The 12,331-nt window shown below is 45.7% G+C and overlaps 1 protein-coding gene across 1 annotated transcript in view; it reads left to right on the forward strand.

Moving 5' to 3' along the window:
- LOC138504723 (embryonic protein UVS.2-like) overlaps window positions 1-11,709 on the forward strand; it is a 44,495-nt gene extending 32,786 nt beyond the window's left edge. The window contains exons 10-13 of the mRNA XM_069625260.1: window positions 4,491-4,716; window positions 6,721-6,839; window positions 9,830-10,055; window positions 11,435-11,709. Of these exons, the coding sequence (XP_069481361.1) occupies window positions 4,491-4,716; window positions 6,721-6,839; window positions 9,830-10,055; window positions 11,435-11,445 (582 nt within the window). The 3' untranslated portion in view covers window positions 11,446-11,709. The remainder of the gene's footprint in view (window positions 1-4,490; window positions 4,717-6,720; window positions 6,840-9,829; window positions 10,056-11,434) is intronic.
- Window positions 11,710-12,331: the final 622 nt, after the last annotated feature.

Below are 12,331 nucleotides of genomic sequence, written 5' to 3' on the forward strand. Positions count from 1 at the left end.
TTGCTTGCCATGTCATGTTGTGGTTTGGGAGGGTTTGAGTGACATACCAATGACATACCAATGATAGTCATGTCCTGTTTTGCAGGTCTGTGTGATTCACACCTTGCATGTGTGCCTTTTGGTCACACATGATTGCTTGTGTTTAAGTATCTAGGGATGCACACAATGTGGCAATTCCATGGCAACAATCTCAGGGTGGTAAGGTTGTGACAGTTGACTGCCTCTTTCTCATCATCGATTGTCACCTGGTATGTGCCAGGCCTGTGTGCACTCTGCAGGGTTGGGAGTTTAGGCGAAAAATCTGGCCACAAGCAGAGTCCGGGCTTCCGCGCCACGTGCCCTATCTCCTCCCATGGGCAGCACCTGTGCCTGTGGTTGGGTATGTGGGGGCACCTCCATGTTCACCGGTACGCCCTGCCGTGTTGCAACATTGTGCAGGACACATGCTGGCACAATGATCCTGCACACTACTGGGGGTGCATAGAGTAGCTGGCCACCAGAGCGGTCAAGGGAGCGGAAGCGTGACTTGAGCACTCCGAATGTGTGCTCCACTATGGCCCTGGTTGCAATATGGGCCGCGTTGTATCTTACCTGGGGTGGTGTGGTGTGGTTCCAGATTGGCGTCATCATGTGGTTGCTCAGGGGGTAGGCACTGTCCCCTGGAGAGGTGATAATGGTTGTGATTATTGGGGTTTGTGTATTTGTGTGTTTGTGTGTGACATGCATGCATGTGCACGGGCATTTGTACTCACCTAGGAGCCATGTGTCGCCATGCTGCCCAGCTTCCAGGGCCCGGCTCAGGGCGGACATTCTGTATATGAAACTGTCATGGGTGGAGCCAGGGTAGTTTACATAGACAGAGGTGATGATTCCCTTTGCATCTCACACCACCTGTACATTGATGGAATGCCAGTGCTTGTGGTTTTTGTAGATGTGCTCAGTGGCCCTAGGTGGACGTAGGGCCACATGGGTGCAATCTATGGCACTGAGCACTTTGGGGAAGTGTGCCACCCTGTAAAAGTCCTGGACAACGGCCTGCCTTTCTGCGGGTGTTCTGGGCATGTATATGTGCCTGCGGACTGTGGGGCGTGCTGTCATGATTGCCAATACCTGGTGTAGGCAGCGTGACTGCGTGGCCTGTGAGACCCCCCCCACCATGGCAGTAGTCCGCTGAAAAGACCCAGTGGCCAAAAAATGCAGGACATTGAGCACCTTCTCCAAGGGGCTCAATGCTTGGGAGCAGAGGGTGGGGGATGTTAGGTCATCTTCCCACTCCCCGACCAGGTCTAGGATGATATGGGGTGGAAACCTATACCTGCCATAGACCTGGTCGTCAGACATCCCAAAAAGGCTTGTCCGTGGTGAAAAAATGCATGCCCTGGCTATTCTCCTCCTCCTGCGGTGTCCCACGATCAGTGCTGCGACAAATGGGGCATTCATCGTAGCTGTATATACGTGTTTGTTTTTTGCGCGCACTTTTATGCTGTGCGCGGGGAGGCTTCCGCCTGCCTTCGTGTGGCGGAAGCGTTGACGCTTGTGCGCGTCTTTTGCCGTGCGCGGGTTTCCCGTATTCGAATCCATGAATACGGGTTGTTCGCGTGCGTGTGGGCGTTCTGTGTAGTTCCCTGCAGTACTTCCCCAGTTACGCCTTCTTTTTCATGCATTATTCCCCATTCTGCTTGTTACGCCCACTGCTCCGCCCACTTTTGTTGTGTGCGCTGCGCTATGTGCGCTTTCGCTGTGCGCTTAGCGCACGCTGTTTGGAGATGTGTGCGCCAGTGTGCGCCATGCACGGATTTGGCGCACAACCAGTGGGAAAGTAGCGCAGCACCTTCCTTGAATCGCACGCTTGCGCATGCGCTTGCTTTCTCCCGCTTGCGCCTCCTTGCGCCTGCTTGCACTGGGATTTTCAGCGCACGTTTGTTCCATGAATCGGCCCCTTAATGCATTGCACTCCATATTTTCATTAATTTGTATGGCAGAGAGGAGAGGCGAAAATCAAACTATGTGTTCATGACCTCCATCCTCTCTGACATAAATATACTCAAGGATGTGTGCCGGTATGGATTTTCATGCCAGCGCAAATACTGTGGGATTCCTATGGAGTCCTCTGGCTTTTTGCAGTAGCAAATAGCTGGCGGAATCCATGGGATTCCATTGTAAACACTGCCAGGTTTGCGTTCACAATGCATAGATAGCAGGCAGCGTTTACTTCATTGCGTGGCAGAGTGCAAAAGGGCGGCATACAAGTGTGTACGAGGCCTTTTTTCCCTCCCCTTTTGCACATCGGTGTGCAAATGAGGAACATTTGGAGGCAGGGGCTTGTTTACACAGAAGTAGAAATGTAAAGATCCCCCCTACCAGACTTCTCAGGAACTCGAAAATTAGCTACAGAGTGTGTTCTCATTTTTGCCACTTAACATTACCATTTTGTGACTTAACTGTTTTTTTCTCATACACCACTAGAACATCCCGCGTGGTCATATGGTGATCTTGTTCTCTATATTCGTTTTAGAGCTACCTCTTTGGTACTCTGGAGATAAACAAGGGCTATTCAGCACACATGTGTAACAATTTGACATGTTTATGGTTTCTATGAGCTTTCTGTTCATGTTTGCAAGGCTTCCCCGTCCATCTCTTTAAAGGCTCTTGTTTAATGACTTTCTTCCGGTTATGGATACCAAATGTCCTCAATACTGTCTTCAGTGTTTATAGTGGCTTTAAGATCTGGTTCTTGCTTAGGATATGGCTGTGGGTTTTCAGAGCTATGTGAGTAGGAAGACAACCAGTGCCTGGTGGTCTTTTAAAAGATAGATAATGGTATTAAAATCTGCCATTCAGATTCAGCCCAAGAGCTGTGAAGTCATCTTGATGACACCTGAAGAGTAATGTTGTAGATGTCCACAAATCTAGTGTTTAGCACTATCAAAGTGGATCAAAAACTGACCAAAATAAGAAGAGCAAGACAAAGAGATAAGGATGGGGGCGTAAGTCTTACCCTTTTGAAAGTTAGTATTTCGGAGCAATACGTACAGTTAGAGGGACGTTTGGACAGCTGTGGAGGTATAACTAGCAGAAAAAGAAGACAATTTTCTTAATTTACACATTCTTTGAGGAGTGGCCTCTACAGTGCTGCAATAGAAAGTCTCTCTGTCATTCATAAGTGTTTAGGATCTGTTGCTTATCAGTTGAAGCAACCTTCAGTAGACGAGGTCAATGTAAATCAGGTTGGGTTTGGTTCTGGACCAGGAGATTATGACGTAGGAGGAGAGGTTCTTGAACAACTCATGGATGTTCTATTTATTATTAGTAACCCGGCGAGAGACAATCAGAAGGCAAGAGCCATTCTGATTGGCTCTCGCCAGGTCCCTACCCGGCCGGGAATCCCTTCATCGGGATTCCACGGCCTTTGTTCCCGGCGGGGGTCGTGTCAGCCCCTCAGCCAATGAGGAGGCTCGAAGCGGGGCCATCCCCGCTCTGAGCCTCCCCGCGGCTGAGAGGCTGCCTTCACCCCCCGCCGGGGACTCGGGTAAGGAATTCTTTTTTTCTAAATTCCCTCCTTTCCCCCGCCCCCCCCCCCCACCCACTTGCCTTCTTGTACCTGCGTCCCCGGCGGGGGACGAGGAAAGCCTACAGCCGTGTGGAGACTCGGAGCGGGGCCATCCCCGCTCCGCGCCTCCACACGGCTGGAGGCTTCCCTCGTCCCCCGCCGGGGACGCAGGTACGTTTTTTTTTTTTCTCCCCCCTCCCACTCCCGCCCTCCCAACCCCACTTACCTTATTTTTGATCCTTTTTCGGGAGCGGACGCGCTGGGAACACTTGTGTTCCCAGCGCGTCCGCTCCCGATGCCCGCCATGGAAAGGGAAAACGGACTCCGTTTTCCCTTTCCATGGCGGCGGCCATTTTCTTGGTCGTTTATATTTCTCCTGAAACGCTGCAGCGCCGAAACGCTGCAGCGTTTCAGGACAAAAAAAAAGCTTTTAGTGCCCCGGTCACGCAATTTGTGACGGCCCGGGGAATTAATAGCGATAAAACCCTCGGGTTTTATCGCTCGGGTCCTTACCTATGGGCCCCGGGGCATTACCTGAGACGGTAATGCCCCCGACGCTCGGGTTCTGTTGCTTAAAAAAGCCGTGGATGTCCTCAGTTGTTTTGCATTGTATGGCTGGGCGTGGGCAGCAGACACTATTATAATGAAACCAAGAAATGAATTAACAAGATGCAGACACAACAAGGTGTAGAAATTATTGGAAATCCACTGTAAAGACATTGTGTGAGTTCAATACTAACTACAGTTGTGCAAAATGAGAAAGAAGCTAATGAGATTTAACTGGCAGTCCACATGTGCAATAAATGTTCAGTTACAAATTAATTAATTTCACAAATCATTTAATGGAATATAGCAGTAGAGTCTGTGAAACATACTTGAGGAATAAAATGTGTAGGACTGTTTGAATATTCCAATTCTCATTTCACCCTCTTCCTTGCAGGTTCTTCTGCAGTTTGATGCCTTCGATCTACAGTCCTCTCTAAACTGTGTCTCAGACTATGTTAAAATTTATGATGGTGACAGCAAGACCGCACCAGTCTTACTGAACAAGGCTTGTGGATCTGGATTACCTCCACCTTTCACGTCTTCTGGGAATGAGATGCTGGTGGAGTTTGTCACAGACGACTCCATTACTGGCAGTGGTTTCAAGGCATCCTACAGCAATGGTAGGACTTGCAATGCTTGCATTCTCTAACCCATACGAAGAAGGACACACCTGCCTGTTACAATATTGTCTAAATTGTCTAATAGGGCCATTGGTTGTATCTAAGTTTAGTTTTCTTGGATATTGTTGAGGTCCATGATAGCCACTGTTACAATCATGTTCATACGTTTACAGCACAGGAAGTCACCCAAGCCTAAAACAGGACTTTAGTCTGAAAAGCATAAGCAAATGTATCTTATGAACCATAGTGCCTTCGGCAGGTAAAGACAAATTAATGATTCCTGAATACATTGGTGTAGGGCGTTTGGGGTGTTTGCATCTCTTTTTTTCTTGTAATCATTGCCTGTCAAATGAAAGGTTATTGTCTAAAGTTCAATGTTTTGTAATTAAGTGAAGGGTTGCAGACAATTTGCTAAGTACATTGTGTGGTGTGAACTTGATGGTGCTCAGGGAGGTTGGCAGACTACGCTCCTATGGCTGTTCTTTTAATGAGAGTTCATATAATAAGCCCCAGTGATTTTTATTGTTCCACTGATAACCTATTTCATGGTGGCAGTTGGGTTTCATTCTTACTTTGCTATTGCTATAGAACTAACGCGGCACTGCAAGAATCTCTCTTGGTAAAAGTAAGAAAACTTTCTGCCCAAGCTCGTGCGCTTGACAAGAAATATGGCCGCTTCTCCTTGGTTCCGACAATAAGATTCTACCGAGGTAAGGTGGTTCCCTCTTTGACATATGCCGCCGAGGCCATGCCACAGACACCGGCGACCCTTTGGACCCGGCTGGAGGGGTACTTTTGGCGATCTGTTTTGGGTCTACCAAAGTGTTCCTCTATGGTTGTGATCCGAAGAGAAATGGGTCTTCTCTCACTGGCGGCAACCATCAAAATAAATAGCATGATGCTATACAGAAAAATTCTGTTTCCGAACTGTCAAACTATCCTAGATATAATTAGGAAAGAAACAGAAGGTATGAGATGCAACATGCTAAAAAAGTGGGAAACTGCTCGCAGATCAAAGTTGAATGACATCTCGGCTTCTGAAGTGGAGCTCTTACAGAACCCAATGAAAATAAAGAGGAAAATCGAGGAGCTCGACTGGATAAAGACTCTGGAACATGCCACCAAGTTTAAAACTACTAGCCATCTCCCTCCTCAGCCGAGCAAATTGAACTGCATTCCAAACTATTTGACTAAATTCCCCAGTAAACCAATAAGCAACCTTTTCTTCAAGGCGTGACTAAACATCCTTGAAACCAATGAGATTCGGGCGATAAGAGGCCTATCCAGCTCCAAAAACTGTCGCTTTTATAATAAAGAGGAGGAGACTGAAACAATTAGGCACCTGCTTCTGAATTGTCAGGGAACCCAGTCAATGTGCAAAAAATACCTGCTACCGCACTTGTCAGCATCCTATACTCAAGAGGAAGATTTGTGGTGGAAAAGACTAATTAGCGGCGAAAGAACTGCTTGGACTATCGCCACAGCTCAGTCATTGAAACTGATCTTAGGTTCCCTCCCTCCAACACCATTGAGCTCCTAATAGTAGGTCTGGTTTGGTTCCGTTATTCTGTTTCTGGTTCGAGCCCCCCAATCTCCCTGAGTATTCTGAGTTTCGGGGACGTTTGTTTGCTTGCTGATTGACTTTTTAGAAAGAAAAAAAAATTCTGAGTGATTGAATTTTCTCTTTATGTATCCGTTGTATCCGTCTTCCTTGTAAAAATCATTAATTTGATTAAAACAAGTAAATAAAAAATAATAATAAAAAAAAATATATATAATGTTTTCGAAGAGATGTAAGTTAGAATTTACTGGTCAGTGAAGTGGCAGATGCCGGATGTTACATGGAAACAGGCGGAGGCCTTACTCAGGACCCAGGTGTTAGTCTTTTAGTTTTCCTCAAGTAACTCCAGCGTTGTTGGTGTTCCATCTGTTGCCATTACAAGAGATTGTGCATTAGATAATGTTTCAACATTCCCTAAGGTGATGTTTTCATTTATTTCTCAGTGCAATGTGGCAACACATTTACCAGCTCTCCGGGGACAATCTCATCTCCATTCTATCCCAATGTTTACCACTCCAACATGGACTGTGATTTCTACATATTAGCTCCAGTTGGGTATAAGGTGAGTGGAAAAGCTAATTAATGGGCCCCCGGCAATAAGGTTTGGCACACAGCGGTGACCGATCCCGGAGAGAATGATGCCTTACAAGTCTTTGAAACTTTGATAGAGCGCTCAGTGTTGCATCATGTTGTGAGATTGAAGATATGTTCTGTATGTTATCCCCCAGCTCATTTCTCCTATCATGTGATCTTTGGAATGCTTGAGTCTGTGCGGTTCCTAATTCGCATGTACACCTGCCAGCAGATCCCACAATCCGTTCCAGATCTTCAAAGCCTGCATACTGCCAGGCTTTGGATCTTGTTAACAGAACCAAAAGAACCATAGGACGCTTCATTTTGCCTTGAACCCTCAAAACGATCCTACACCCACTATCTGAACTAAGGTGTTTGGGTTCTTGAGTTTTCTATTTAACTGACATTGATGTAACTATACAAGTCAGACAGCATGAAGAGACGAAATGGCTGTGGTGCAGGGAGAGGTGGAGGACTGCAGCTGAAAAACAATTGTTTTTTACATTTGTTAGGGAGAGATTTGCACAACCCTCTTGTGAGTACTGTGCAACCACCTAACCTAATGGTAGAACAGTATGTCACCCAAGAGACAATGCAACACGTCAGGATTGAGGAGGACTAGCAGGAAGGTACAATTGTTCAAAATAGTTGCTCTTAGGTAAGATTTTGTGATGTCCATCTGGTAAGGGACTTTACAAGACTTACCTGCTTGGTATTCATGACATAACTGTTAACATAGGCCTGTACTAAACAAGGCGGTAGAGTGGCTGAGCAGCCAGTCTTATCTTAGAAGGGGTACTGTGAGCCGTAGAGCAGTACAATGAAATCAGTAAAGACAAGTAGTCAAGTAAGCACTTACACCCTTAAAAGTTATATCACATGAATTATGTATATATACACAAAGAAAAGGAATCACACTAGGTTATGCAGCAACTAATAGTAACATCAAACAGAATTTCAGAATCAAGTACATACCTTTTGTACTAAAACATTCCCAGCGCACAGAGTGACATCAATTAAGGGCAGTAGTACCACTTATGGTTCAGCATACAATATTGAGTTTGGAAGGAAAAAGTGTTAGAGTAGAATAGAACACTGTAGCACTGTAACCATCGTATTTTCTCCCGGAAGGATATAGAAGTCTTTTCCCCAGCAATAAGAGTGTCAAACAATCAAAACCTTTCTAGGGAACAAGCACTGTCAAAGCCAGAAGGGTTCAGAAGGTATGCCTTTAGGGATCCAGGACAGCCAAATTCAATAGGGCAGTTCTAGTTATGATGCAATCTTGTTAGAAAAACTTAGTGGAACAGTCAGTCATTCATTGAAGAAAAATCCAGGAGCTCAAGTGAGCCTACCTGAGGTGTAGAAGATGTCAAGCCTGCACAAGTGAATTGCAGTAATTCAAAAAGAAGCTAGGAAGCACTAGATTTGGCTAAAGGTGGTTAAACTGAAAGCTCCAGGATTTGTACAAAACTGTTGCCCTCATTTGAGCACCCCCCCAGTCACTGCGACTTTATGGGCGCAGAAAACACTGACTCACATTACTTCACCCAAACAGAGCATTGAGTAACGTTAGACAGGTGTTGCAGGGGTGTGCCCCGCTTGCCATTGTAGGAAGCGGGGTACAAGAAAGTAAAAAAGGAAATAAAAGCACCGTGGGGCATCAGCTCCGACCCACGTAAGTCAGTGCCAAGGGATAGCAGGGAGTCGGCGGCGCACACTTCTATGTGCGCCGCAAAGGTAAGTGAGGTGGGGGGCTCAGTTAAGGGAATGCGGGTCGGTATGTCCATAAAGTGATCTATTTGATCACTGCGCCATGCCGTAATTGGCGTCAGCATGTTCATCGGTGCAGTTACAGGCGGTGCAGTGATCACATAGATTCATGACCTACAATACCTTAGAATTGAAGCAGATGTTCCAGCTGACTTCCTTCTTGATGCAGCGATGCAGACCCTTGTTCCTGGACCTTGGTTGTGGTGACGAAAGGAAGGACATCAGGGACTCTGCAGCAATGGATTGCACATGTTTCAGTGGCTCCTCATGGTTTTGGCGCCTTTTTCTCAGCACACAATAGGAACGAATATCTCCAGTTGGAATATTCTCGTCCCTTGGTCCTGAACTCTGGACAAAGATTCCTGGATTCTGTAAACTCACAAGTATGTCTGCAAAGTTTCTGCCGGATTTATCCTTCGGAAGACATTGCACACATCGATGGTCCAGGTACCCCGGGTGTTGGGAAATTGCATCACAGGAAGGTTGCAGCGACACAGAGGTTGGCCCAGAACAAATCAGGTCTTGAGGCTAGTTGGTCACAGGGGCAACCCATCGAATCCCCCATTGGTTGGTTCTGACTGCGTAGCTATGTGTGGTCACTCATACATATTTGTGGGAAACATGTACACCTCTCCAATTGGAAAAAACACCAGCCACCTCGCGTGCACAGTTGGCAAGATCAGGTTTACAAAACGATAACATAAAAGTATATTTAGATTGTAGCTGCAGTTTCTTATCACTTGCTGCCAACATTACATTACACGTGATGCATTTCCCCACACTAACTCATAGATCAATTAAGAGTAGGCGATTTATGCAGATAGGTTTTTAAAAGGGTTTGGAACATGCCTGTGAATGGCAATACAAGTTACAGATGTGTGGGAGCTTATCAATATTTGCACTGCCTTCCTCTAATCTGGCTTTGACATTCCCCTGGCACTGTCGTCTACTGCAGATGTATGCTTGCCAATTGTTTGCAACTGTATGTACAATAGAAACTTTTTTCAGATGCACAGCATATTGTATATCATTTACACACGTACAAATTAGAGGTGTTCCCGGTGGAAGTCCCATTTATGTCTAGAAACGTGTGTGACTCAGATCCTAAATGTAATACTTAAGAGACGGCATCCCTTTGCAAGGACAGAGAAGGACAATGGATGATAACTATGTAACAATTCCCCCTTTCCTTTCGTCGTGCTACAGGTCTCGTTGAGCTTTACAACTTTTAACATTGAGGCTGATGCAACCTGCGCTTATGACAACCTGTCCATTTTCAACGGAGCCAAGACTACCTCTCAACGTGTGGGCAAATACTGCGGAACCAACCTCGTCCCACCACCAGTGACCTCCACTGGGAACTCATTGCTGCTCCAGTTCCACAGTGATGAATCCTTGAACTTGAAGGGATTCCAGGCCACCTACACCTTTGGTAAGTTGAACGTTGCAACATCCGCTCACTCTGTGGCATTGGTGGGAGACCTTATTTCTTACTTGAAAGCAAGAGGTGATTGACCTGTGCAGATAGCGTGGGAGGTGCTCTGTGAAGCAAAGATGCCTGAATGCACTGTAGGCTAGATGCGGAGAATGCACAATTGTAAAACCATTGTGTACATCTCTCTACTCACCACTCACATCCTTGAGATCACAGCCCCTCCCTTGTTTAGGGATATGATTTGGCATAAATCCTCTGCCACTGTCTGATATCAATGATGATCTCATTTCCCGTGTTGTTCAGCCTGTCCAGAAAAATAAGTTTGCTGGCAGGGCACTGGAACCAGCAGGCACAGTCACGAGGAATGAACTACCACTCACCCTCATAGTGGAAGAAAATCAGTTGTTTTGTCGAAAACGTCGAAGGACATGTTTACATTTTCATTAAAAAAGCATTTGACTATTAACATATCAAGTTGCTCATGTCTGTTGCCCGGCTATATTGTTGCTGCAGTAACTTGTTGAACTCTTGTAATTATCCCACACTTAGCTGGTATTGTATTTGCCCTGCTCCTTTGTTTTCTACTAAATCTTGCAAATACTCACCAGTTATACTCCTCTAGCACTAGCACTCTCCCCCAACTTTGCACTTAACTGATATGATTGTTCCAAAGCAGTGAGTGATCAGAACCTGTCATCCTCCCTCCATTTTCCTTTTCCTTTTGGAGCATTTGGTGCCTTGTAAATCACCAATAAATATGACCTGATTCATGAACGTATTTTATAATGGCGCAATACAATTGGAAACACTCTGTGAATCAGGCCCATAGTCTACTGACAAAGCTAGTTGCTACTAGCCTAAACAATCACCATCTTGCTTAGGGCACTACGGCCTTGTGGCATCCCAGTCCATTGTGGGAGTAGGGGTATACCCAGCCTGTGCTATATATAGGTAAACCCTCCATATCTCAGTGTTGGGGAATGACAGAGGCTGCCATAGATCTCTGTGCTCCTCCCAGAGCATTATTGTCAATTTAGATTGAACAATGTCATAGCCTTTTCCATGTGACCGGTGACGGAAAAGTTGATGTAACAACCTTGTAAAATTGACTGACACTGGAATTAAAGAACACAAATGACAGATTTTCATTGAAAAATGTGAAAGGTGACTGGGCCTTTATCAGTGACACTGAGTCTGGAGCGAGTCCCCCTCTGGGTCTGAGAAGAACAGCTCATTTCAGTGGCCCAGAGGGGCCTTAATGCAGCATATACCGTGCCATGCTTCCACCCACCAGAAACATGCATGACTCCCTTTGGGGATGCAAAGATCTTCTATCAAATCTATGGTTTATATTCATCTCCCTTTCTTTACCCTAGTGAAAGCCTGATCCAAGAGAAGGAATCCTGAAAGAATGCAATTGGATTATAGCATCGAAGCGTGTGATGTTCCTGAATTCACATTTATTTCTCTCTCTTGTTTCATTCTCTACTGTAGTCCTTTTTCTCCGAAGGAGTCGTTAGTTCCGTCGTTATATATGTGGTACATGTTGCTATGTGATGTCTTAGCATAATCTGTTTTTTGAAAGTCTGAGAGAAGTGTAAAGTGATCTAATGAGATGAAGTGATAAAATGAAATAAAAACTAAAACCTGACCCTGAATTCTTTGATTTCGTCACAAATGACATTGCTAGAATACATATAGTGAGGAACCTACCCTCGATGACCAGCAGTCTTTGAGTAACAGGCCCTGCTTGGCCATAAATCATTTTATGCCTATGTCTGATCACTTGATCTTTAAGCAGCAGCCTCCACCAACACTGCAGTTTGTCTCTGTGAGTTGCCTGCAGGCTTCCCCAGCTTGTTTGACCCCACTGTGTGTCTGACTGCTGCTCCCATGCAGCACACAGTCACGCCTTTGGTTGGTGAACTACTGCAAGGTCAGACCAGTGGCAGATATACTTGATGGTATGGCAGGGGAGGGTAATGACTAGAACAGGTCCCATTAATAAGGACACTGCTATGTTTCACAAGGTGTGGCCTCCTTTTGGGGATTTCCTTGCGCCTCATTTCTGTGAGGTGGCCATTTACCTTTGCACCTCTCGAAATGGACAGCATCAATCAGGGATCTTTGGAGGACTTGAAATATAGAGTGCACATTATTATCTAATATCTCAACAGCTCTGCTCTGGATCTATGTAAAACCTGTGGCTTAAAAGCACCATTAATCGCCAACAGGTAGCTAGGTCGAACATTCAAGCTAACCGCTAAGAATAG

Source organism: Ambystoma mexicanum, chromosome 11, assembly GCF_040938575.1.
Source record: "Ambystoma mexicanum isolate Mex_15411 chromosome 11, UKY_AmexF1_1, whole genome shotgun sequence".
Classification (NCBI taxonomy): domain Eukaryota; kingdom Metazoa; phylum Chordata; class Amphibia; order Caudata; family Ambystomatidae; genus Ambystoma; species Ambystoma mexicanum.